Source organism: Scyliorhinus torazame, chromosome 19 (assembly GCF_047496885.1).
Source record: "Scyliorhinus torazame isolate Kashiwa2021f chromosome 19, sScyTor2.1, whole genome shotgun sequence".
In the NCBI taxonomy this organism is placed as follows: domain Eukaryota; kingdom Metazoa; phylum Chordata; class Chondrichthyes; order Carcharhiniformes; family Scyliorhinidae; genus Scyliorhinus; species Scyliorhinus torazame.
Genome location: NC_092725.1, coordinates 123,363,962 through 123,389,649, shown reverse-complemented (window position 1 = coordinate 123,389,649; position 25,688 = coordinate 123,363,962). Strand labels below are relative to the sequence as shown.

Sequence of the window (25,688 nt, the reverse complement as noted above, 5' to 3'; positions counted from 1 at the left end):
TCACTAATGTCCTTTAGGAAGGAAACCTGTCATCCTTACCTAGTCTGTCCTACATAAGGGGCTGGTTTAGCACGGTTCAATTCCCGTACCAGCCTCCCCGAACAGGCGCCGGAATGTGGCTTCATTTGAAGCCTATTTGTGACAATAAGCGATTTTCATTTCATTTCATTTCACATGGGACTCCAGACCCACAATAATGTGGTTGACTCTTAAAATGCCCTCTGAAATGGCCGAGCAAACGGCTCAGTTCAAGAGCAATAAATGCTGGTCTTGCCAGTGATGTCCACATCCCCTGAATGAAAATAAAATCCCCTTACCGACTGAAGTTATCTCTGAAGGCCGCACTTTCCCAATCTTGCCCCTTGCCTGAGGTTTGGTGACCCTCGGGTTAAATCACCACCAGTCAGTTCTCCCCCTCAAAAAGTGGAGAGAGCAGATTATGGTCCTCTGGCACTTTGGCGACTTTTAAAAGCTACACCAGAGCAAGAAAATGTAGGTCAGCACATTTGCAGTTTGCTTTATGGTAGCTAAAGGCCCCATGGCACTGCCAAATGTATAAGTAAATCATTCAGCATGTGGGGCTTTTTATTTCAACCATGACCATTTTAGACACATCGGGCACGATCTTCCTGGAGCGAGCGCGTTTAGCTGCATATTTCCCAGCACTCGCAGTGCCGAGAAACACATGGCTATTCAACGCGACTCCCTTTGAATAAGGGGTCTGAACGGGAACACGTGGCTGAGGCTACACATTGCCCCGTAGCCCCGTTTTTTACAATGGGGAGCTCCACTCGCTGGAACTCCCCATTGTGGCGAGAGTTTGGGATGCCATTTTTAAAGAATCCCCCAGCTTGAACGCAACGTGCCCCCCCCCCCCCCCCCCCCCCCCAACACCCACACGGGCAACCCTGGCCCGATTGTGCCCGCTCAAAAAATGCCAGCTGGCACCAGCAGTGCCAGGGCACCTAAAGGGCATGCAGCTGGTGACCTCTGATCTCCTTGGAGACCCCCACGAGTGCCGGCCCGTCTGGCCCCCGTTTGTTGGGACCAGTACCAAATGGCACTCGCCCGAGGCGAAGGGATTGAATTCCAACGCCTCAGGTATCTCGGGAATCTGCACATTAGAATAAGGCTTACTGCCTCGCTCTAATATGCAGATTTGCTAAAAAGTAATCCCGCCCCACAACCTTGTAATGTCTCACGAGATCGCATTGAATCTTGCGAGACATTGCGAGGCGGGTAGATCCCAGGAGTGCAGTCTCCCGGCTTTCAACGGCCATGCCGTTGTGAACTGCTTTTCCGGCGAAACGTGGTCGGAGGATCGCACACATTGTCCATGGTGTCAGGTTTGCTGACAAAAGTTAGTACAAGCCAGACCCCACTCTCCTGTGCATAAATCCTGCCATTGATGGTGTGATTCTTGCTGTAATTGTTCGGCAGGAATTCTCACAAGAGCAGCAATTTGCAATGCCAATCTGCAACAGCCAGAATTACTTTATTAGCAGCAGGACTCGGGTAGTACTGGTGATGAAGGCAGGGGAGAAATGAATGGTAAGAAGGAAAGAGGGAGAGGATAATAAAGGGAGAAGGGATTAGTGTGAAGTGAGGAAAGAAGAAGGAAATGCGTGGCAGTGAAAGAGAAGGGATGGCAGAGGGTGGTGAGAATGTATTGGATTTTCAACTCGAGCGCACGCCAGAACTGTACCCAGAAATTCCAGGGAATTTTAAATTCCCACCAACATTGAGAACCAACTTACATTAAACATTTTGTGGATAAATCTGCTTTTTTGGCCTGGACCCATTTCTCTTCCAGGCCTGGTATTGTCCAGGTGTGCCTTGCTAGAGGCCAGTCTTCTTCCTCTGACTCGGTGATTGGCTTCCAGCTTTGCACCAGGTCTATATTGACCAGAGAAATCAGAGGTCCCAGTATTGGGTTGGGACCCGGTATTTTCAAGTCCCATCCCATTTCCAATTTGTTCTGCTGAACCCACTTTTTAAAAATAAATTTAGAGTACCCAATTAATTTTTCCCAATTAAGGGGCAATTTAGCGTGGCCAATCCATCTAGCCTGCATATCTTTTGGGTTGTGGGGGTGAAACCCACGCATAGACGGGGAGAATGTGCAAACTCCACACGGACAGTGACCCAGAGCCGGGATCGAACCTGGGACCTGCCTGAACCCACTTTTGAAGTTATGACAGAAGCCCTTTGGACTGGGAGAGAACATCTGACAAACTATTTAGTATCAAGTCTAGATTATGTTTCGAGATTGATTCAGGGGCTGCAGCTCAAAGATCAATCTGACTCTTCGCTCTGTAAAGCAGTAATGCTGAATCACTACTGAAGTTTTAAAAGCATCTCAGACCTGCTGGTGCAGGTTTTTGTGCAGGAATCAAGGGTCTGAAAACATTTGCACTGTGTGAAAACTTTGTCAAGACTGGCAAGCCCAACGTCCCATTGTTTCTACTTTGAATCTTTAAATCTTGAGGCCATGAACATTCTGAAAAATGTTGCCGTGTTGGAATGTGACAGATGTTCAACTTGTACATTAATTTTGATAATTTGAAACCAGTCTATTTTCATTCAAATATTTTCATTCAGTGTGACACTGATATTTTGATTTAAGGTCTTTATGATATGTGATTATTGCTGGTAAGTCAACATTTGTTGCCTTCAAATAATTGCCCTTGCGGTGAGGTACTTCCTTGGACCGCTACAGGTACAGGTACTCCCACAGCGCTGTTGGGAGAGGAGTTCCAGCATTTTGACCCAGCGATAGTGAAGGAATATATTTCCAAGTCGGGATGGTGTGTGACGTAAAGGGAAACTTGCAGGTGGTTGTGATCCCATGTGTTTGCTGTACTTGTTGATCTAGGTGGTAGCGGCCTCCGGTTTGGAAGCCACTGTTGAAGGAACCCTTAGTGAGTTGCCGCTGTGCATCTTAAATAATACATACTGCCGCTATTGTGAGCATTTAAGGTGGTGGCTGGGGTGCCAATGAAAAAGGCTGCTTTGTCCTGGATGATACCAAGCTTCCTGAGTACTGTTGGAGCTGCACTCATCCAGGCAAGTGGAGAGCATTCCATCACACTCCTGACATGTACCTTGTAGACAGCTTTTAGGGAGTCAGAAGTGAGTTAGTCATATCAGAATTCTGAGCATCTGACCTGCTCTTGTAGCCACAGTATGCTATGGCTAATCTAGTTCAGTTTCTGGTCAATGGTAACCCCAGAGTTGATAATGGGGAATTTAGTGTTGGTTGTGCCATTGAATGTCCAGGCGATATGTGTAGATTCTCTCTTGTTAGAGATGGACATTACCTGACACTTGAATGTAACTTGCTACATATCAACCCAAGCCCAAATGTTGTCCAGATTTTGCTGCATACTAACACAAACTACTTCAATCTGTGAGGAATGTCTAATGACACTGAACATTGTGCAATTTTCAGCGAGCATCGCTCTTCTGATCTATGATGGAAAGAAAGTCATTGATGAAGCAGCTGATGGTGTTGGGCCAAAGAACTGCTGCAATGATAACCTTTTCCTGAGCAACCGATTAAATCTGGCAGAGGCAGTTAACAACCAAAAATTGGATTTGTTACCCTCTGCGAAAATGGGAGAAGCATAGATGTATGGCAAAGTCTTAAAGCATTCATATATGTTAACTCATGGCATAATTTCAGAGCCCTTGTATTTAGCTGCATACGTTCTTCTTCTCTTTGAATGGGATTTTCCATGCCCCCGCAGTGTTTCCCATGATGAGGGAGGCAGCCCACTATTGGCTATACCACTGCAGGTGATGCCCGTTAGCGGGACCAGAGGATCCTGTTGGCGCGAACGGCCAGAAGATTCCACCCTTTATTTTTTCATCATCAGTTTTCTTTTTTTTAAATTTCGAGTACCCAATTCATTTTTTCCAATTAAGGGGCAATTTTAGCGTGACCAATCCACCTAGCCTGCGCGTCTTTTGTTTTGTGGGGGGGCGAAACCCACGCAAACATGGGGAGAATGTGCAAACTGAACATGGACAGTGACCCAGAGCCGGGATCGGACCTGGGACCTCAGCGCCGCGAGGCAGCAATGTTAACCACTACGCCACCATGCTGCCCTCAACAGTTTTTGAATTGTAGCAATTTATGGCTTTCTCATTGTCGTCAATGGAACAGACTATCAGCTGTTGTGTGAAACAGATGGTTAATCCATCAATGCCCATTTTGCACCATCATGAGACAGGTTTTTGCTGTTTTTACTTTGAAATATGTCATGTGACGTGCATTTGCTCACTATGGATGTGAGCGAGACATATGACTCGTTTACACGGATTGTTAGCGTTTCTGTCTCTGTAATCTCCACCAGACCGAAAACCCTCTGAGATCCAGGTCCAGCTTCTTATCCACCTCCAATTTACTTTGATCTACCACCTATCGAGGGCCAAAGCTCTGGAATCCCCACCCTCAACCTCTCAGCATTTCTGCCTCTCCTCCTTTAAGATGCTCCTTAAAACCTACTTCTTTGACCTAACTTTTGTCCATCAGCCTTAATATTTCTTACGTTTTTGGTGTCAATTATTTCCTTATAATGCCTCTGTGAAGTGCCTTAATTAATTTTACTATATTAAAGACACTATATGCAAGTTGTTGTTGCTTTTCTAAGAAATAACACCCATATATTATTTTTTCTTTTAACAAAAGTCAGTTTGCTGATTACTATTCCCAAAATACACCCAATAAAACAAGCATGAGGGGTGACCAGTCTTCCAGTTTATGTCAGTGTTATTCTGGAAACTAGCCTACCTGAGAGTCACAGCATTCTGGTGACCATTTTTCATCATTTTCATTCCTTTCCTTAGACCTACTTTTTCATGTTCACGATTCACTTGCTTCAATGCAATGCGCTACTTTGTTTTCCGTTATTTAAAAAATATTAATTTTTGTGGATTGAAATTCTAGTTTTGCTGAAGAGAAGTTTAATGGAATGAAATAGGTTCAAGATTATGCAGTTGCTTTTAGGGCAAAGAGTTCTCTTTTCTTTTTTAATGCTCATGAATTAACACTGTGGTGGTTTCTGTTCTTATATATTTACCATTTAACGTCATATCGCAGATTATCACGGTCGCACAGTGGTTAGCACTGTTGCTTCACAGCTCCAGGGCCCCAGGTTCGACTCCTGGCTTGGGTCACTGTCTGCGGAGTCTGAACGTTCTCCCCGCGTGTGCATGGGTTTCCTCCGGGTGCTCCGGTTTCCTCCCACAAGTCCCGAAAGACGTGCTGTTAGGTGAATTGGGCATTCTGAATTCTCCCTCTGTATCCGAACAGGTGCCGGAGTGTGGCGACTAGGGGCTTATCACAGTAACTTAATTGCAGTGTTAATGTAAGCCTATTTGTGACAATAAAGATTATTACATTATTATCGCATCTTCCTGAGATCTACTTGTCTGTCGTTAACTCCATTTCACATGTTCTTACCTTGTATTCGACAAATTTGATTGTCAAAGTCAATTTTTATTGGACTGAGCTGCAGCTTTATTCGTTCTGACAAAATATCCGACCACTTGCCAAAGAGGAAGCAAGTGTGGAAAGTTCCTGCTGTGAACAGTTGTGAGGGAAGCTTTTTACGCTGCTTTTTGTCATCTTTTCGAATTTGAAGGCTTTTACCATTCACGGGAATCAAAATGGCATTCCATCGGACTCTATTATGTACCTTCTATAAAGCACACAACGTTTTATTTCCCGAAAATCTGTCCCCACCCTATTTCACTCCCTGATCTTATAGTACCAGTCATGTCGTGCGACACAACTCCACATCTGATATCCCAGTTGATTTGGTTACATACAGCTTCAATCACTTTCCATGGACTCTGAAAAAGGAAAACTGAGAACTTTTTGTCAAGACATTTCGATATGTTTTATGAAAACGATCTCAATATAAGGCAGTAATTCAATCTCTGAGACTGCTGAGAATCAGAAATGCTAAAGCTTCACCCTTGCGGTTTATGATGTGATTAGAACGGCTTGATTGAATTACTGCCTTGTAACTGTGTTACATGCAGTGAAATAAAACTTGATAGCACTGCAGTGCAAATCATAGTACGATGGAGCTGTAGTTCAATTTCAGCCTAACTGCCTTCGATTGTCAGCTGCTTTTCGTCTGTATGTTCCATAACTGTCTTCAGTGCCATGTTTTCCTCACAAAATTTCATAATATAAAAAAAAATGTCATGTACCATTTATGACAATGGGATCTGGCATATAGGCAGCTTTAGTTTCTAGTCATACTGAAGAAATTACAGATTAGGGAGGTAAGGCTACATACTGAGCTGTTCTTTAATGCACACTCTGCAAATGAATACAATTTACAATATATAATTTAAATAGTTTACACATTTTAACTTAATTTTTCCCTTGGCCTACTGAATTTTCTCCTCAACTTCTCCCTCTCTTTAGCAGTACAAAAAAATCACCCAAACTATGTTGGGGATAATCTTCAGGTACAGGGTATGAGTGGCCCAGATTTCCATTTTAATCCAAAGTCTGGTCTGTGTTATAAAAGTGGCAGGGGCTTTGTACAGAATATCTGATGTGTTTTGATATAGACTCTCAACCTTCTGAACTTTCCTTTCCATCAATAATTCTTTGTCTAAAAACTTTTAGATGAAAAACTCAGGCAGGGTTGCTCTGTTATTGCCTTAATGCTTAAGTTTGTTAATGTATAAACTAAATTTGATATTGTTCAAAATCTGTCCCCAGATTTGTCCTGCACAGAAGGCGCTTTGTACATATAGATTTACTCAATCCCCTCAAGTATGCATTCTGTTTATTTTGTATATAAAGACTTACACCCAAACTGGGTTAAAATTAATACAAATATACAATTTTTAGTGTGTTAAAATAACTGAACAGGGTTCTTACGCTTTAACAGTTTACACAAGCAATCCCTACTTTGAGTCTTATTACACAAATGAAATTGGTAACATGGATTGAAACCATCAAACTGCAGCAATGTCCTCTGCACGGTAGCATAGTGGTTAGCACTGCTGCTTCACAGCTCCAGGGTCCAAGGTTCGATTCATAGCTTGGGTCACTGTCTGTGCGGAGTCTGCACGTTCTCCCCGTGTCTGCGTGGGTTTCCTCCGCGTGCTCCGGTTTCCTCCCATGAGTCCCGAAAGTCGTGATGTTAGATAAATTGGACATTCTGAATTCTCCCTCCGTGTTCCCGAACAGGTGCCGGGGTGTGGCAACTAGGGACTTTTCACAGTAACTTCATTGCAGTATTAATGTAAGCCTCCTTGTGATATTAATAATGATTATTATTATTATCATTATTACTATTAATAAGATGGCTGTGCTATACATACATATATAAGAATAAATAGTTTAACATACATTACATTGATATCTGCTGCAGTATTCTCAGTTATTCAATACTAAAACAATAATGAAAGAAAATTTAGAAGGGGAAATATTTTGCCAGATGGCTGCCCTATGGTTAGATTTTATCTCCCACATTTATTTACTCAATCTTTTATTTTATTCCTTTTTTTTTTCTATGTTGATGTTGACTCAAGACAATAGATACAGGTTGATCCATTGACTTTGTAGGGCAGAACAGGTAAGTTTAGTTTAATAGTGCTGATTGTAACATACTTATAATTCTGTCATTTAATTTACCTTTGCAGAAGAACTAAGTTACTTTGGGGAGGATTGGGAGGTGGGCAGATGGACCCAAACATGTGCTGGTGCCATCCCAGCTACAGGCCACTTCCTAGAGGTAGGATTGAAGGCCAAAAGGCTGCAGGTGGCCCAGCTGCTGGGACTATATTTTATTTTCAAGGTTTAAAGAGTTGGGAGAGGGAACCTCAAAATGAAGGCTCCATCTCTCCCTCTCTCTTACTTGAGCTGCAGGTATATTCTCCTTCTGAGCTGGAGAGCTGCTTATTGGCCTTCCAGCTTCAGAGCCCACAATATGTTCCTTCATTGGATGGTGGGCCTGTCCTTTGGCCACTAATTGACCAATTTGGGGAAAATCAATGACGAGTGACTGTTTCCCTCTTGCTGTGAGGTTTGACCCCAACATTGGGGTCCCATCCGAAAAGGCGCAATACTGGCCTTTGAGTCAGCTCATTGTTTGGAAAGGGTTGATATTGATAATATTCAGTTTATTTATGCTACCGTCCCAGGGAAGACATTGCATAGCGCTAGTTTCTCATTTCCACATTGAAACTACTGTTTTAACTAATTGCCCCAGACATGTATGAAGAACAGTTAATGCAACATTTTTAGATAGTTCAAGCTTTCATAATTGAAGTTTTACCGCTCCACATTTCAAGACCTGGTTACAGAATTCCCTTGTGTCCAATATGGAGAATAATAAGAAATGAATTATATTTAAAAAAACATGAAAATGTTATTCAACTATGAATATACATTTGGATTGCAATTGAGAACTGTTTACCTCAGGGTATTATAAATTTGATTGATACTGTTGTAAATTGCAATAATGAGATTGAATTTTGTTTTGATTTCCTGTAGGTAATTGATATAGGATCAGGAAAGGGATACTTGAGTTCTTACTTGTCCATGCAATATGGCCTAACTGTGTATGGCGTCGATTCTTCCAGCACCAACACCAGTGGGGCGAATGAGAGGAACAGAAAACTAAAAAGATACTGGAAAGTTTATCAGCGCCAAATAAAGCACCTGAACCAAGACCCTGCATCAGAACATCTGGAGGAAAAACCAATGGGCGATGTGGAAAGTTTTATGGAAATCAAGGAACTGATTGGCCATGGTAGGGAGCAAGAGAGTAGGCCTGAAAATCAGTCTGGCCAAGTACAGCCACCTGTGCAGACTCCTAATTCCGTCACTTTCTTACAGTCTGAGACAAATGAGGAAAATAATAGAGATGCGACTGCCCAGATTTTGGGACCAATTGAAGATGGATTTAATGACACTGAGAATCTGTTTCTGGAATTTCTCTCAACTGATGCTGTGGACATGGGTTCACTCTTGAGGAAAAAGAAAGATTTGGATGAAAAAGAGAAAGAGAGACGGAAAACTGTGAGCTTAGAGGCCAAAGCAAAGCGAATTAAAGAGGCTAATCTGTATTCCCCACTCACACTGCATGTCACTTCTGGAACAGAACTCCAAGACATCATTTCTGACGTAAAGGTTAGCCTTCCTTAGAAAAAGTGCAATGTATATTAAGATTGTGTGAGTGATGCCATAGGTTAATAGACTCTCCATTCACCTTTGGAACCAAGTTTTAATTAGGATTGTGACTTGAAAGTCATCTGTTCCAGCTAACTGTACGGGTGAATTATGATAGCCTTCCCAATTGTGTGTGTAGTGTGCGTGTACACTCTCCTATCAATGTACACATACAATGGCTGTGGCTGGTCTGGAACATAGAAGGATTCACACAGCTGCAATCAGAAGATATTATTCCAAGATTTGGAAGTTGGCATTAAAACACATTGGGCGCGATTCTTCTGAAAGGGAACAAAGTCCCCTAACGAGCGTGTTTAGCTGCGTGTTTCCCAGCGCTCGCAGTGCTGAGAAACATATGGCGATTCAACACGACTCATTTTGAATAAGGGGCCTGAACAGGGATCGCGCGGCTGAGGCCACAGATAGCCCCGCTATGTACAGTGGGGAGCTCCGCTCGCCGGAACTCCCCACTGTAGCGAGAGATCGGGACGCCATTTTAAAAATGACGTCCCAATCTCCAAGGCCCGTGAAACAATCCCCAAGCCCGAACACACTATGGGATGGTGCCCGTTGAGATCACGTTGGATCCCGCAAGGCGTTGCGAGCTGGGTAAGTCTCGGGAGCGGGGTCTCCCGGCTTTCAACGGCCACGCTGCGGCGCGGCGAGTTGTTCTTTAGCTGTAGCATGGCAGTTCAATTGCGCCCATTGTTGAGTTGTGAAACGTGAGCTAAGCCTACATCAAGTTTTGTTGTACTTGATTTAGGAGTTCAGTATAGGGATCTTGGATAGCAAACGTAGAAAATAAGATATCCTTTCCTTAGCATTATTATCTCTCAAACTGATGAGCTCCAAAAATATACCAAGTAGATATGATGCTGTGGTCCAATTTAGATGTCTTTAAGGCACTGAGTTGATTTTGTTAGTTCCATATATATTGTACTATTTCAAAAGGTTAAAATATTTTTATGTAATGGGCTATTTTATACATCATATTCTGACTGCCACAAGGTGGCAGGCACACGACTTGCCTTGTTTTTACAACTATAAGCGGCATCCAAACAATTTATATAAAATTTGTTGAATTCATTTTAAATGGGTCATTTAATGAAAATTGAGATGTTTAACAGCTGTTTTGCTACAACATAAAGACAATATTTTAGTAGAACGTTAGTCATTGAAATGTTACCAAAATTAGAATAAATGCTATGTAACCTATTTCCACTCACTGCAATATAAAATCTGGTTGAGATCATTGCGACCAAATCAAACCTTGTCAAAAGAGTGAGTTTGCTAGATAGTAAATGCTTTGTGTGGTTTAGTAGTGAGCTATACAGCCCCAGGACATTTCTTGGTCGGAAGCCCACTATGTTCTCAGTTACCTGACTTCAGCCAGGGAATTAGTGAGGTTACAGCAGTTGACTGCACTCATTCAGATCTCCGAGGAAAAGAAATCAGGCAGAATTCCTGCTCTTGTCCAATTACTCACAAAGAGTACAATGATAAGTATAGATGAGGGAGATTTTGGCTCATTTAACTCATCCTTTCTTGGGAGCCTTTGCTCTTCCCATGTCACCATCTGAACTGCCTATTAAATGATGTCAGAGTATTTGCCTCACTTTTTTAAAATTACATTTACTGGAAAGTGACCAGGTGAGATGAGGCACTGGAAGGACAGCACTTGTTGAACGGTAATTAGTACATGAGGTTTTCTAAAATTCAATGTCATTTTATCTATGGTATTTAAGAATCAACCTTCAGGAAGCTGCTCCTCAGCAGATGCTCCTGGCCGTTTGTGTTAGGTTTGATTTGTCAGAGAAATGGAACAAGAACTTTACTGCTTACTTTCCAGGACTCTATGATGGTCGGTCTGCACACCTGTGGCGATCTTGCCTCAGATACTCTGCGCATTTTCATGGATAAACCAGAGCTCAAAGCTGTTTGCAGTGTGGGCTGTTGCTACCATCTTCTTTCGGAGGAGTTTGAATTATCAGATGACAGCAAAGGTAAGCAAAAGACTGCCAAGCAAAATAGGGTGTGCAATTTGCCAGTAAAGTGCTGTAATCGGAAACTGTTGAACTTCATTGCAGTGTTAATGTAAGCCTACTTGTGACAATAAATATTATTATTAATTAACATACACAGTGTGCTGCAGGAGTTGGATACCCGGTGGTGCTGGTAGCAGCAATATAAACGTCGTGCATTTTGTAAAGAAAATATTGAAAGCAAAATGGAAAAAAGAAACCTCAAGGTACTAGAAAATTAATGAATACATTTTTTTCCCCTTGGAATAAAAATGTTTATTGAATGGAAGTGGCATGAATTTGCCTTTTGCTGAGGGATGAGACCAAGGAATGACCTAAACATGAGGATGGGAATTTAAAATGTAGCAATGGACCGAGAGCCAATGTAATGGCATGGACAAGGATGATGGTTGCACAGGATATAGGAACCAAGATTTTGATGAGCTGAAATTTATGAAGTTTGGAGCTTGGGAGGATGACCAGGAGAGCATACGACAGTCAAGTTTGGAAGTGACAAAGGCAAGCCGAGGGTTACATCAGCAGACAGGCGAAGGCAAATATGGAGGGGACAATGTTAGAAACATGGATAGAGGTGGCTATTATGATGGAGAAGCGATGGTGTTGGGTGCCCTATATGGGATAGAATGTTGGAAGCTCTAACTAGTTTGACTCGGCCTGAGATGGGACCATGGAGAGATAAATAATCATTGATAAGGGGGCAGAATTTGTGAGATAAAAGTAGTAACTACAGTTTCCTGATACTTAGCTGGAGGAAATTGCAGTTCATCCAATACTGTATGTTGGACAATCAATCTGATAACACAGCGAGGCTTCAAGCGAGGTGGAGGAGAAGTAGAACTGGGTGTTGTTTGTGTACTTGGATGAATTACATTTTTTTGCACTCAGATAAAACAAAGCCAACCTCTTTGGTTCCTGCTGGTACCTTTGACCTCAACTTGTAACATCCCCAACTGCTACCCGAGTCCCAGTTCGGAGATGAGAAACCTTGATGCCCAGAGATTCAACCTGAAGTTAGCTGAAGTTACAAGGCTGAATACCAAACAGTGTGGTGCTTTTATCCACTGAGCCATTAAAGGATCCATTGATACATTTACCAGATAATCTCCAAATCACAGCCGTGAGGCTAAACATCGTAAATCCATGATATATGCCTAAAAGCAACTTTTTGTTTTTCAGAATAAGTTATCTGAGAAATAAGCTGTGTAGCAGAAAGTGGTGAGTGAGGCTAACATAATTTATATGAAAATGTGATTTGAAGTTAAAGTTGCTTTCAGGGTGTTAAGATTTTTCAGGACAACCACATGCTGGAGATTTTCATCCGAGATTAGGCAAATTAACTGTCCATTTGCCTTCAGGCAGGATATAACATTGGAGTTAGACTGTCTCACACTTCTGATCTTTGCAAAAGTTGGGCAGTGGAATTAGCTGGTTTAATTGACAACTCTACTGGATAGACCCAGTAGAGAGAAGGAATTATGGATCAACCTTGCCACATTTTGCATGTCAATCTGTCAGGCCTGTTGAGAAATAGGCACAGTAAAACCTAGCCAGTATTTTTTTCCTATTCTTTCAGGAGACATGAGGGTCATTGGCTAGACCAGAATTTTTATTGCCCATCTCTAATTGCCCTTGTGAAGGTGGTGGGGAACTGCCTTCATGAACTGCTGCAGTCCATGTAGTGCAGGTGCATCCATATGCTGTTAGAGAGGGGGTTCCAGCAGTTTGACCCAGGAACAGTGAAGAAACTGATATAGTTCCAAGTCAGGGTATTGTGTGGCTTAGAGGGGAGTCTGCAAGGTGTGGTGTTCCCATGCATCTGCTGCCCTTATCTTTCTAGGTGGTAGGCATCATGGGTTTGGAAGGCTCTGTCGAAGGAACCTTGGTGAGTTGCTAGAGTGCATCTTGTAGACGGTGCACACTGCTGCCACTGTACAGTGGTGGTGGGGAGAATAGATGTTGAAGGTGGTGGATGGGGTGCCAGTCAAGCACGCTACTTTGTCCTGGATAGTGTCGAGCTTCATGTGAGCTGCTGGAACTGCACTCATCCAGCCAAGTAGAGTATTCCAACATACACCTGATGGGTGCCTTGTAGATGGTGTTATCTGTAAATTATCAGACACTTCGACCAGTTTATGAGTGAAACTTTTTACCCAGGTACCCTTATTTGCGAGACAAACCAAGGAGAAACGCAGGTTCACGATTCAACCCAAATGTATTCACAAACACAACAAAACACTTATTCTCCCAAATTATCCCAAATATTATCTGCCCAAGATTCTAATGCTAGGTGTGCCGATGAACTTGATCAAGCTGCGGGTCCAGCCCTCTTGAGCTTCAATCGTCTCAGGGCCCTCGTCCACGAAGGTGGGTCTCGCACGCCTCTTCTATCCGTTCTCTGATCTGCCGTCAAGTCTTCTTTCTCCATATCGAGTTTCGCAGGGGAGAGTCTCCAGGTGTAACTTATACCCCTTTTCGTGCCCTTCCAAAGGTTCCACTGGCCCTCAGTCAATGAGGTCCCTGTACAGGGATCGTAACACCCAATGGAGTTGCCGATTACAACTCTGCAGGACACCAGGTAAACCACCCCCCCCTCCGGGTAACTGTATCCCATATAGGGTAACGGCGGGAAATCTGGGTGCCAGAAAGCCTGGCTACACTAGGCATCCACAACAATCGATCCATTTGAATGGATCTTCCGAAGTGCATGTATGGACGAAGGCTGTAATGAGGTCAGGATCCTGGTGGATCCCAAACTGAGGGTCTGTGAACTGGTTATTGCTGAGTAAGTGCTGCTTGATATAATTTATTACGACTCCTTCATTCGCTTTGCCGATGATTAAGAGTAGACTGATGGGTTTGGATTTGTCCTACGTTTTGTGGACACCACATACCTGGACAGTCTTCCACATTGCTGGGTAGATTACAGTATTGTAGCTGTTTTGGAGCAGGTTGGCTCAGAGCACTGCTGTTCTGGAGCACAAATCTTCAGTGCTATTGCCAGGATATTCTCAGAGCTCATAGCGTTGCTGTACCTAGTGCGTACGTGGATATTACGTGGAGTGAATTTAATTGGCTGAAGACTTGTCAGTTGTAGTTTCACCAGATTGATACTTAGGAATGACCCTGGCATGTCCTCAAAATCTCTTTCAGAAAATATGCAATGGCCCAGACCAAACCTTGAACTGATCTGGTAACCAGGCTGTCCAAACGAAAATGTTTGCTTTGGTAGCTAAAGGGAATAGTGTAGTATGTTTTTGCCATTTTCTTTATAATCCCTACAGGGCACAAGGAGGCCATTCGCCCCATCGTGTCTGCACCGACCCTCTGAAAGAGCACTCCACCCAAATCCACTTCACAATAACCCATTAACCTAATCTTGATAACCCTGGACAAGGGGCAATTTAGTATGGCCTATCCACCCAACTGCACGTCTTTGGACTGTGGGAGGAAACCCACGCTGACACGGCCAAAAATATGCAAACTGCACACATACAGTCGCCCAAGGCCGGAATGGAACCCGGTTCCCTGCCGTTGTGAGGCAACAGTGCTAGCCACTGTGCCACCACGTTGCCCATCGAGGATGGAACAAAATTAAGCTGGGAAATTGTCATATATTTGCTCTCAATGATATCCTGTGCATTTACTTTCTGGCAGATAACAATTGGGAATTCTTACCATGTTCCACTGATGTGCCAATTGATCCTCCTTTCAGAATATTGAAGTACCCACATCAGTTTTATTAAGGGAATTTCCGCCACCGATTTTGGTGCGCGGAAGAGCCGGTGGGGGGCAAAGTCAGAGATCATAGAATTTACAGTGCAGAAGTACCCAACAGGAGTCCTTAAATGTCTTGTAATTCTTCCCCCCCACCCCCCTCCCCCCACCATGAAAGGACGGGAACCCGATTACCAGACATTTAAATAGCACTTACCTCCCCACGTAAGGATGCCCACACCACCCCCATCAGCGTGATGTCAAGTCAGCGGGGTTTACACCAGGTCTGGACTAATGGGAACCTGGCAAAGAGTCTCTGTTGGGGGTGCACAGGTAAATACAGCCCCAGGGAGAGAGACATGCCTGGGCAGTACCCTGGCACGGCCCAGGAAGTGCTGGGGGGCTTTCATTGGAGGGGGGCTTTCATTGGAGGGGTTTTGTCCTGTGGCGGGGAGGAGTGGTATCTCTCGGGGGTGGGGGGCACTATCATTGGGAAGGTTCAGTATGGGGGAATCCCGAGGCGGGGAGGGGGTGGTCTCGCTTTTATGAGGGATCCTTTATTTTTATTTTTTCCTGCCCCGCCATCATGCCCCTCGTTTCCATTTATGTTTCAAAATGCTTGAACATTTGATGGGAAAAGCCGGCAAAGCAACGCGTGAGCTGCCCTCCGCTTTTCCCACCTGCGACAACACCCTGACAAAATTTCATAAAATTCTACCTATCATCTTTAGCTCCTCATCTACCCCCTCTCCACCCACCCCATTTGCGGTTTTTAGTGTCGATATGGTGGGGGGGGGGTCATTTTCTTGGAGGTCAGATCATGGACACAGTGGCGGACTTGCACTTGTGGGGTCAAGCACTTACTTTTATTTCTGGAGCCCCCCCCCCCTCATAACATCACACCCCTCCCATTCCCACCCACAGAATGCAAAGACGTAAACCCAGAAATAAGGCATTGACACAAATAGCAACGTTCCTGTTGTGGTTAAAGCTATGCAATATGGATTATAGTGGCTCTCAAACCAAACTCTGGGTGGGATTCTCTGACCCCCCACCGGGTCGGAGAATCGCCGGGGGCCGGCGTGAATCTCGCCCCCGCTGTGTCGCGAATTCTCCGCCACCGGAGACTCGGCGGGGGCGGGAGTCGCGCCGCGCCAGTCGGCGGGAATCCCCCGGCGATTCTCCGGTCCACGATGGGTCGAAGTCCCGCGCTGTCAACCCACGCCTGCCAGCATGGATTGAACCACCTTTGGGACGGCGGGACACGACGGCGTGGGCGGGCTCCGGGGTCCTGGGGGGGGTGCGCGGGGCGATCTGGCCCCGTGGGCTGCCCCCACGGTGGCCTGGCCCGTGATCGGGGCCCACCGATCCGCGGGTGGGCCTGTGCCGTGGGGGCACTCTTTTCCTTCCGCCTTCGCCATGGTCTCCACTATGGCGGAGGCAGACGAGACCCCCTCCACTGCGCATGCGCGGGGATGCCGCGAACGGCCGCTGACGCTCCCGTGCATGCGCCTCCCAGCAAAGTCAGTTTCGCGCCAGCTGGCGGGGCGGAAATCAGTCCGGCTCGGGCCTCGCCCCTCAAGGTAAGGGCTTGGCCGCTCAAGATGCGGAGACTTCCGCACCTTTGGGGCGGCGCGATGCCGGACTGATTCGCGCCGTTTTTGGCGCCGGTCGGCGGACATCGCACCGATATCGGAGAATCCCACCCTCAATCTCTACAATATTGACCATGATTTTGGTAGTCACGGAAAGGCATGTTCTCATCCGAGATATCTTTCAAAGAGATCATTTTAAATGGATACTATACTAATTACAAAACTATAGATATTGGTAGTTCAGTTATTAGAGTATGTTTGAGAGAATTTCAGTAAAAAATGACAGCCCACATCCTTTGATGTACTTGTAGGCATTTTTAGTTGCATCTCGATCTGGATCAGCTATGTCCAAGGTGTGATGAATTGGAAGTGGATTAAATATAGCAAGGTAATATAGATTTTTATTAAACAAGGGCCTCTGCAAAAATACGAAGTTACTCTTGAAACAAATGTATCTTGTATAATGTGGGTGAACAGTTCCTATTTCTCCTTGAAATAAATAGCAGTTTAATACATTTTCATGATCTATTTCCAGTCATGAACTTAAAACATTTTCAGTTTTGTGAAAGATTTGATTTGAAATAGACCAACATGATGCATTTGTATTGCAATTACTGCCTGAGACCAGTCGCTGGACTATGAGGTAAGGTAAAGTCGCCATAGTCCCAGATGACCATAGACTGCTTTTCCTTTTGAGGGAGAGAGCTGACTGGTGGTGATTTAACCTGAGGATCACCGCAGCATGGACTATTAGCCAGATTCCAGCTGGGCATTACCTAGTTTATACTGCACAGCTTACTCATTAAGGAGAAAGCCACATGCATACAGGCCATTAAGAGTTTGATACTGAGTCTTTCTCCTTCAATTGTTTAAACCAACCTGAGAGACACCCCCCCCCCCACACACACACAACCGTCGGAGCACTTTGTATACTCGCTTTGACGTTGAGTTCCATTCTCTGCAGTGCCAAACTCTAACGGTGAGAGACTGACCCCTCCAGGGAATCTCACACTATTCCTCTCGGGAACTGCGCATCAGGCATGGGTGTCGAAAGCAACACAAGGACTGCGAATTAAGTGATCTCAACTTGTGGTTCAGCTGTTGTCAATTGGTTGGATTTTAAACCAAACATGATTGAAGTGAGGGTATGTTGCAGAAATTTTGAACTTCCATTATTGAACACCTGTAAGGGTCCCATTGCCTGGCAGGGAGCACCTTTTTGAGATTATACTTGTTTTCAAACTTTTATATTTTTAAACAGGCCATAACCAGGGTGAAGGAGCCCATTTTTATATAATATATGTATAACATCAGCGTGTTTGAAGCTGCCACTTGCTCTGTGCCATGTTGGGAATGCCGACATACATTCCGGTGAATAAATCATGATTCCACCTCACCGTTTTATCCCTTTTTCTGTCCTTGTGAGAGAAATCTGTAAACCGTGTAGAATTTCAGCGTTTCAAAAAGCTTTGAGGTAATCCAGTTAATGATTTTAAAAAGACAAATTTAACATTTAGTCCACAATGTGTCTGTGCTGCAAAGCACCAGGTACATAAGCAAAGAAAAAAAGACATTTTATCAATAGTGCAATTCTCAATTTGGCCCACAACCCCTCTGAAATAGCTTGTTTGTTAAGACCTGGTAAGGAACACAATTTGTATCTCCACAAAAATTCAGGTTCAATATGTGAAGCAACATATTTTAAAAAGGACTGTTTATAAATTGTAAGTAAGGACACTTCCTGAAACCTTGCGTTTTCATGCTATGTTGAGATCGCGGTTGGGGGAGGGTTGAAACTAGATATTGTTCCTCACCTTAGGAGATTTAAACTCAGTGCCAGGAAATGGTAGGAGGGCCATTCACACCTGTTATTCCAATACTGTTGAGTTACTGATCTCTGCATTAATTAGAGTTGAGGTGCTCCGCACAGGGACAGTAGTGATGTTCTGTGCTTTTCCCAGTGACTGGGTCAGGCAGGCTTTGCTGTTCTGCTTGTTCACCAGCCAAACCTCAGAAAAATTTTAATCAATTAAGGCTGCTTTCTTAAAGCGGATCAAACATGCCGGAGGTGTACAGAAAGTCCATTAAAAAAAAATTCTGATTCCCACCTTTTATATTTTGCCTTCTTTTCCTCCTAATACTTTTTTTCCATATAAAGAATGGACCCCAGACTAGTGGGAGGGGGGGGGGGGGGGGTTGAATCTTTTTGTCACATTCGGTCACCAAATGCAATGCTTACACTGATTCATTACATTCAGACATCTGATCCAGAAGAAGCTCTGGTTTGATAAGTTGAGTCACACTAAATCAAACAAACACAAAAGACAGTTTTATGCACTTTGCAACTTGCAAAGCGTCAAATTGGAGGCAGTGAGTGTGTGCTGTTCAAAAAAGGGACAAACTCACTACTTCCCTCTTGACTTTTTTGCCAATTTGCCTGACTCCGGCAGCACTCGCACCTCATCTCAACAACCTTGCATTGCTGCTGGCTTGGCTGCCTGACTATGGCCTACCTTGCCCTCCTCAGCCCTGGCCTGGGAGTCGAGATGCCCTTGCTCCTTCTCGACGACTATCTGGCTGGCTCACCACCTCTCTCCCTCCCTCCCTCGTAGCTTATTTCACCAATTTGTAAAGCAAACATAGGAGATCTCATACTTGACTCTCTTTCTCCTAGTCACCTCAATGTTTACCAACATTTTCCCGCTCTAATAGGACTCGACCAATCAGAGTCTAATGTTGCTCTGCTTTGTCTGCTAATAGACATGTTTGAGCCTATCAACAAATGCAGATTTATCAAGCTCTGATTGGTGCCCACAGACAATGGCTAGCATGGGGTTCCCCTCATTTATCAGGGCCTAGGCACTGTGTTTAATTGTAAGTCCACCTCTGCCTGGAGAACTACCTTTCCGTAAGCAGCAGACAGCTTGTTAACTCATTCCTGGGCAGTATGTTGATTCTGGCAGCCTTGTCTTGGGCATGTCTTTCGGCCACAGGTACAACAGCCTTGCAACTATTGAGAAGTCCTCTGGGGAACCTTCCCTAATATTTCTGGGATTTCTCAACCATCCATAGATATTCCTGAGTGCCGTGACTGAGTAGCGAACAGGGAATGGGTAGGGCACCTGAGTGCTGTCAATGAGGAAACCGGTCTTCCTATACAGGGGTCGCCTGACAATGAGCATGCTACCATCCATTGACCCTTGATGTCCTATGACTCCTCGCTCAGCATTCTCCAGAGTCAATGCCAGCTCTATGGCTCTTTTAAGGTCTAGAATAGATTCTGCTAGTCGTTGTCTCTGTGTCGTGACATTGTTTATCCTGCATACCTTTAATCCCATAACATCTCAGGAAGGGATGGCCCATACAGTGTTCTGCCAGTTGCCTGAGTCTGGCCAGGAATTCCATCACAAATTCTCCAGGGGTCTTTCCAGCTGTGTTAAATCGGTAACGCTGAAGAATTATCAATGGTCTTGGGTCATAGTGGTTTGCCGCTATCTCTTCCAGTTCGCTAAAGGTTTTTGAGTCCGGGGCTACTGGGTACGTCAAATTCTTAATGATACCGAATGTCGGGGCTTTGCAAGTAATCAGAAGGATTACCTTGTGTCGGTTGCCATCTTTTATGCTGTTCGCACGATAAATATTGAGCATTCTTTCGGCATACTTGGGCCAGTCCTCTACACCCGCATCATATGGCATTTCCGGGTTATCCACACACTTCGTTCCTTACTTGAGGTTCAAGGAAGGCTGTCCACAATCTCGTACTTGATTCTAATAATAATATTAATAATAATTGTTTATTGTCACAAGTAGGCTTCAATTAAGTTACTGTGAAAAGCCCCTAGTCGTCATATTCCGGCACCTGTTCGAGGAGGCTGATAATTCTTGATTCTTGACACCATTGTAGTAATCCAGGAGACACGAAGATGAAGACTAAACAGGTTTATTTTAACTCGAGAGATAAGGCCCCTGCGACGGTCTACAACACTAATGTCTCAGCCTGGGACTATTGAAACTCCCAGTCCAGGTCTGGGAGCAGCATTTAAAAGGTTCACTAATGAGGCCCAGCCGGACAAGCCTCCACCCTCTACATGGAAACTTGCACTCTACAGGCTCCGTGGGCAGATTTATTTGTGGTCCTCTTGAGGGTTATCACACGCTCCACAATAGCGGTCCATCAGCTGAGGCAATTTCTTCAATCTTGTAAAAAGTGCTGAGAGGCCGCCTCAAGATGGAGGCTCCCCTTCCTTCACCTGCAACAGCAGGCTGTGGCTCCTATTGGCCCTCCAGCTTTCAGAGCCTGCCAGCCTTGCTTAATTGTATGGCGAGCAAACCTCTTTCTGCTATTTGGACAAGTTGCTGATGGGTGCCTGTTGCTGACATGGTGAGGCGTGGGGACCTGGATTTGGTCCCAACATCAGAGTTCTGACCTCAAGCCAAAACCTCTGCTCCACATTTTGTCACATATTGTGAAAGTGAACTCCTGATCATGAGACAGACAGGACTGCTAATTGGAGATACCCAGCCAGGCCCAATATTTGGAAACAGCCATTGTACTCATGGTTTATTTTGTCTAATCTATTCATCCTTTTATATTTCATTGGCACCACACACGTTTTTTCAGCTCTAATTTTCTTCTGAAGTACATTTCTAAAGATTTATGTGCTTGTTTTGGCTGGGCATACTTCTGCATACTGGTTCCCGGAGATGTCATGCCGAGTGTCACGGTTTGACTGCTGTTTCACAGCACAGAGTGAATGTTTGATGTACGTTCCAGCAGTGACTTGCAGAAGGCACAAAGTATTGATCAGAAACCACTGTTAAAGCCTCCCATTCTTACAGGATAGGTTGAAACAAGCGAGTGACAGCCCTGACTAATGCCTGAATTAGATATTTGCCTGTTTTCGCAGACTATCAGGCAGCAAAGTCTGTATCATGCTCAACAAAGGCACTGCAGAAAGGCCAGCCTGCTTTGATAAGATAGTATTCTGGAGAAGATAAAACACTTAATGTGATAATCCCACTGAAAAGACATTCAAATTACTCAGGCATATGGCTTAATTGAAACCACTCACACAGTCCTCTTGTGCTGTTGATTAGTGCTTAGCTGGTATAAGAGAATAGCAGATTGTTCGTCAAATGTTATGTGAAGGAAACAAAATAGCTTCTGCTTTATTTGTGCCCTTTGTTTTGAAGATTGAGATATCTGTTGGTGGTACAAACAAATATATTTGAGATGACTTGAAAGTTTCCTGCTGATAATTTAATACCCATAGTAAATTTTGAATATGTTCTCGATACGCAGAAGTGACATCTGAGTGCTGGGGAAGAAATGGCCTCACACAGTGCAGGAAATTTTAAAAGGCTATTTTGTCCCAGGTGTAGGCCCAGGAATAAAAATGAAGCACCAGAACCTTTTGGGAAACCCAATCCTTTGGGGCGAGGGCTCTATAATTTTAAGATCGGGTTCATTATAACATTTGCTTCCGGTATTTCTTAATGTTTCCCAGTGTTGTTCACCCATCACCATCTGGTCCCAGGCTTCTGCTTCTATTGCCGAGGGGCCATTTGCTAGGCTTATGTAAGACCAAATGGGTGGACGGAACGGTAGCACAGTGGTTAGCACTAGCTTCACAGCGCCAGGGTCCCAGGTTCGATTCCCGGCTTGGGTCACTGTCTGCGTGAAGTCTGCACGTTCTCCCCGTGCCTGCGCGGATTTCCTCCGGCTGCTCCGGTTTCCTCCCACAAGTCCCGAAAGACGTGCTGTTAGGCAATTTGAACATTCTGAATTCTCCCTCTGTGTACCCGAACAGGTGCCGGAATGTGGCGACTAGGGGCTTTTCACAGTAACTTCATTGCAGTGTTAATGTAAGCCTAGTTGTGACGGTAAAGATTATTATTATTACTTTCGTGAGGGCCACGAAAAATCCAGCACGAGTTGCAGAATAGAACGAAATAACATTTATTTACTATAACATATATATATATATATATATCATATACACAACAGCAGCAGTAACTCTCTTGCTGCTCACTCCTCTCTAGCTGGTTCCATACTGGCCAGCTATATTTATGCAGGGAATCTGCTAATGATTTCTCTGCCCTCCTCATTGGGGAAGCTCATACTCCCTAAAGATTGTGGGATTGCCATTAGTCCCCAGCCAGTGGTAAGCAGGCAGGTTATAACAATTACTCTACATAACATCTTCTGCCGTGGCATGTTGCAGGTCAGGAGCTCACTATGTTGAGCAAGCAGGAGCATGAATCATTTTGCCGCCTTGTAGCACAGCATAGCAGATCTCCAGCATCCTGTAGCTGCATGGAAAAAAGAAGGAACTTGAATTTTATATGAGGCCATAAATGACCTCCGGATATGTCACAGTGCTTTACAGCCAATGATCAGCTGTTATAGTCACAGTTGTAATGTAGGAAGTGTGCAGCCAATTTCTACACAGCAAAGTCCCACAAGTAGCAATGTGATAAAGTCCAGATAATCTGCTCTAGTTTGCGTTTTTTAAATAAAGCTCCTTTGGCAGTACCTCAGTTGTGTAGTATGATTACCATTCCATTTCACAGAAGCAGTTTAGTAAGGCCAGGGAGACTGCCAATAGATGCTGCAAACAGCCCATGATGGTAAATTCCATTATCACAATAGCGATAAAATATACAACTTCTTGATAAAGAAATAAATAAAAAGGAACCAACATATTTATAGAGCCTCATAACATATCTGAAAAACATTCAAAACACTTTTTATATGTTGCATTGTTTTGAAGTGTTTTAACTATTGTTATGTAGGCACAGCTAACAACTCCTTTGCGCATCATCTACCGGCTGCGCCGTGCTCAAATAGGAGCGCGGCCAGTAGATGCCAGGTGCAGCCTCCCTAGGATTTCCTGGCAGCCAGAATGCCTCATGAGATCTACCCAGATCTCGCGAGGCGTCGGGATCAAGATCCCGCCCATAATGGGCGTGAGCAAGCCGCGCTCGCTTAAGTCGGTATTAAACCGACTTCCATGTGCTCACCCGGGATCTAACAGCCTCCCGGGATCGACTGGCCTCCCCAGAGAGGCCCCAGTCGGATGCACTTGTGCGCTCTAGCTTGTGAGATGCCGCACAAGTCCCCGCTCAAGCCCTGGAATGATCTTGAGGTGTAAACGTTCGGGACTGCGGTTCACTTGACGGCGACCAGGAATGGGTTCCCTCCTCCTCCACGTTGTGCTAAGTCTGCGAGGACATGACACAGGTGCCGAACCGTCCCCTTGTTGAGATGGAGCCTCATGCAGCACACGCTGCCTGTCATCTGTTCAAAGGACCTGTGATGCCTGTACATCTTGGGCTTTCGTCAGCCTCCCCCTCTGGGTCCCCTCCTGGCCTGATGGGCGTCTGGGTCCTCAGGGTGTGGGGAGAGGCCATGCACATGAGCCGCCACCTTGACCTCTGTCAATGCTGCTGCATGAGGAGACGCCAGAGAAGACGCCTTCTCTGGCGTCTGACTGACTATCCTGCCAGCAGCACAGCGAGGGCAGACTCTGTGGAGTCCAAGATATCATCCATCTTGTGTAATGTCTGTATGGAATTGGAGAATGTGTGAGACTGGCGACCAGCGGTGTCTTCTACCCTGGGATCTTCGATCTCCCTCTTGTCTCCCGTTCCGACCGCAGCAGGGGCCCCTGGTCACCAGACTCTACATCCTGTACCCCAGACACCCGCACGGAACATTACCTGGACTGTGCACTGGTTCTCTAACCAGTGCACATACCCACCCTCTGGTCACGGAGATGCTCCCAATGGGTGTCCTCCTCCTCCATGTGGTGCTAAGTCTGGGTGTTTGGATGTTGGACGCTGCGTCCATGGTGTTGCTTCCTGCAGTGCTCAGGCACAATGTCCAAGCATTACGGTCTGATTAGGATGCTGATCAATAACCCCGCCTCCCCCTAGGAACCCACTTGGGAGTTGTGAAGTGCTCACTTTTAAAAAAAATTTAGAGTGCCCAATTCATTGTTTCCAATTAAGGGGCAATTTAGCGTGTCGAATCCACCTACCCTGCACATCTTTGGGTTGCGGGGGCGAAACCCACGCAAACACTGGGAGAATGTGCAAACTCCACACGGACAGTGACCCAGAGCCGGGATCGAACCTGGGGCCTCGGCGCCGTGAGACAGCAGTGCGCCAGGGAAGCAGGGAGCGGTGATGGTTACTCGCCTCCCTGGGTCCCTGTAGCAACCATTCTGCCAGCTTCACGTTGCGTACTGATCGGCCCCAACGTGACCACTTGCTGGGGAGGCAGTTAGATTGCGGAGTCTTTCCCATTAATTGTATGGAGATTGGTCTTAAGTGGTGACTATTGGTTTCCTGCCACGCCACAGCGGGATCCTGATTTTGTCAATGGGAGTGGGAGCGGTTTGTCGGTTTTGCCCTCTCCCGTGATCTGACGGCTGTGTCACGCTCTTGCTCAAGTGCAACGCGGCCATTAAATCATACCCGTTAGATCACGTCCTAAATCTCATGATCAGCAATGAGGTAAGTGCAGAGTTAGACTACTTTTGGTGCTTTCAGTGTTGAGTTGTACGACAATGTACTGGTCGAAAAGGCTTGCCTTACTACATTTCTACAACCTGAGTAATGGGCAGGAAGGAGGGTGCTCCACTGCAGATTTATTACACACTGAAAACTAATTGTAGTTATGGAGAGAATAGTTTAGGGCTGATTTCAGGAGGTATTCTTTGTTTTTCCCTTGCGTTGTTTTCATCATAACTTCTGACAGATCAAAAGCCTTCCTAAAGTTTGGTATTGAACTTACGATTCACCAGTGATGCTATTACTTTAGGACAGGATTTATGTACGTTATTTATGAGCATTTAGATTAAACTCTAATGTTGTCAACCATCTCCGTTGTGACCGTAATCACAACCACATCACTTCATCTCAGGCTTCGAGATGGAATCAACAACGATACATCAAAGCATCACATTGCGCTGACAGAATTAAATATTACCCCGTACTTAAGAATTCACTGATTGCTTTACACACCGTACCAATACCATAGAACTCACCATTTGCACATTATCCCAGTTACCTCCAAAGAATTCTTTGTTATAATTAAAGAGCAGAGAAAACTACTTGATTCCA

General features: G+C 44.8%; 1 protein-coding gene across 2 annotated transcripts in view; it reads left to right on the top strand.

The window, feature by feature from the left end:
* Positions 1-25,688, top strand: part of mettl25 (methyltransferase like 25) — a 107,388-nt gene that overhangs the window by 25,197 nt on the left and 56,503 nt on the right. For both annotated transcript variants that reach the window (XM_072485149.1, XM_072485148.1), the window contains 2 exons: positions 8,531-9,169; positions 11,058-11,211. In XM_072485149.1, the coding sequence (XP_072341250.1) occupies positions 8,531-9,169; positions 11,058-11,211 (793 nt within the window). The remainder of the gene's footprint in view (positions 1-8,530; positions 9,170-11,057; positions 11,212-25,688) is intronic.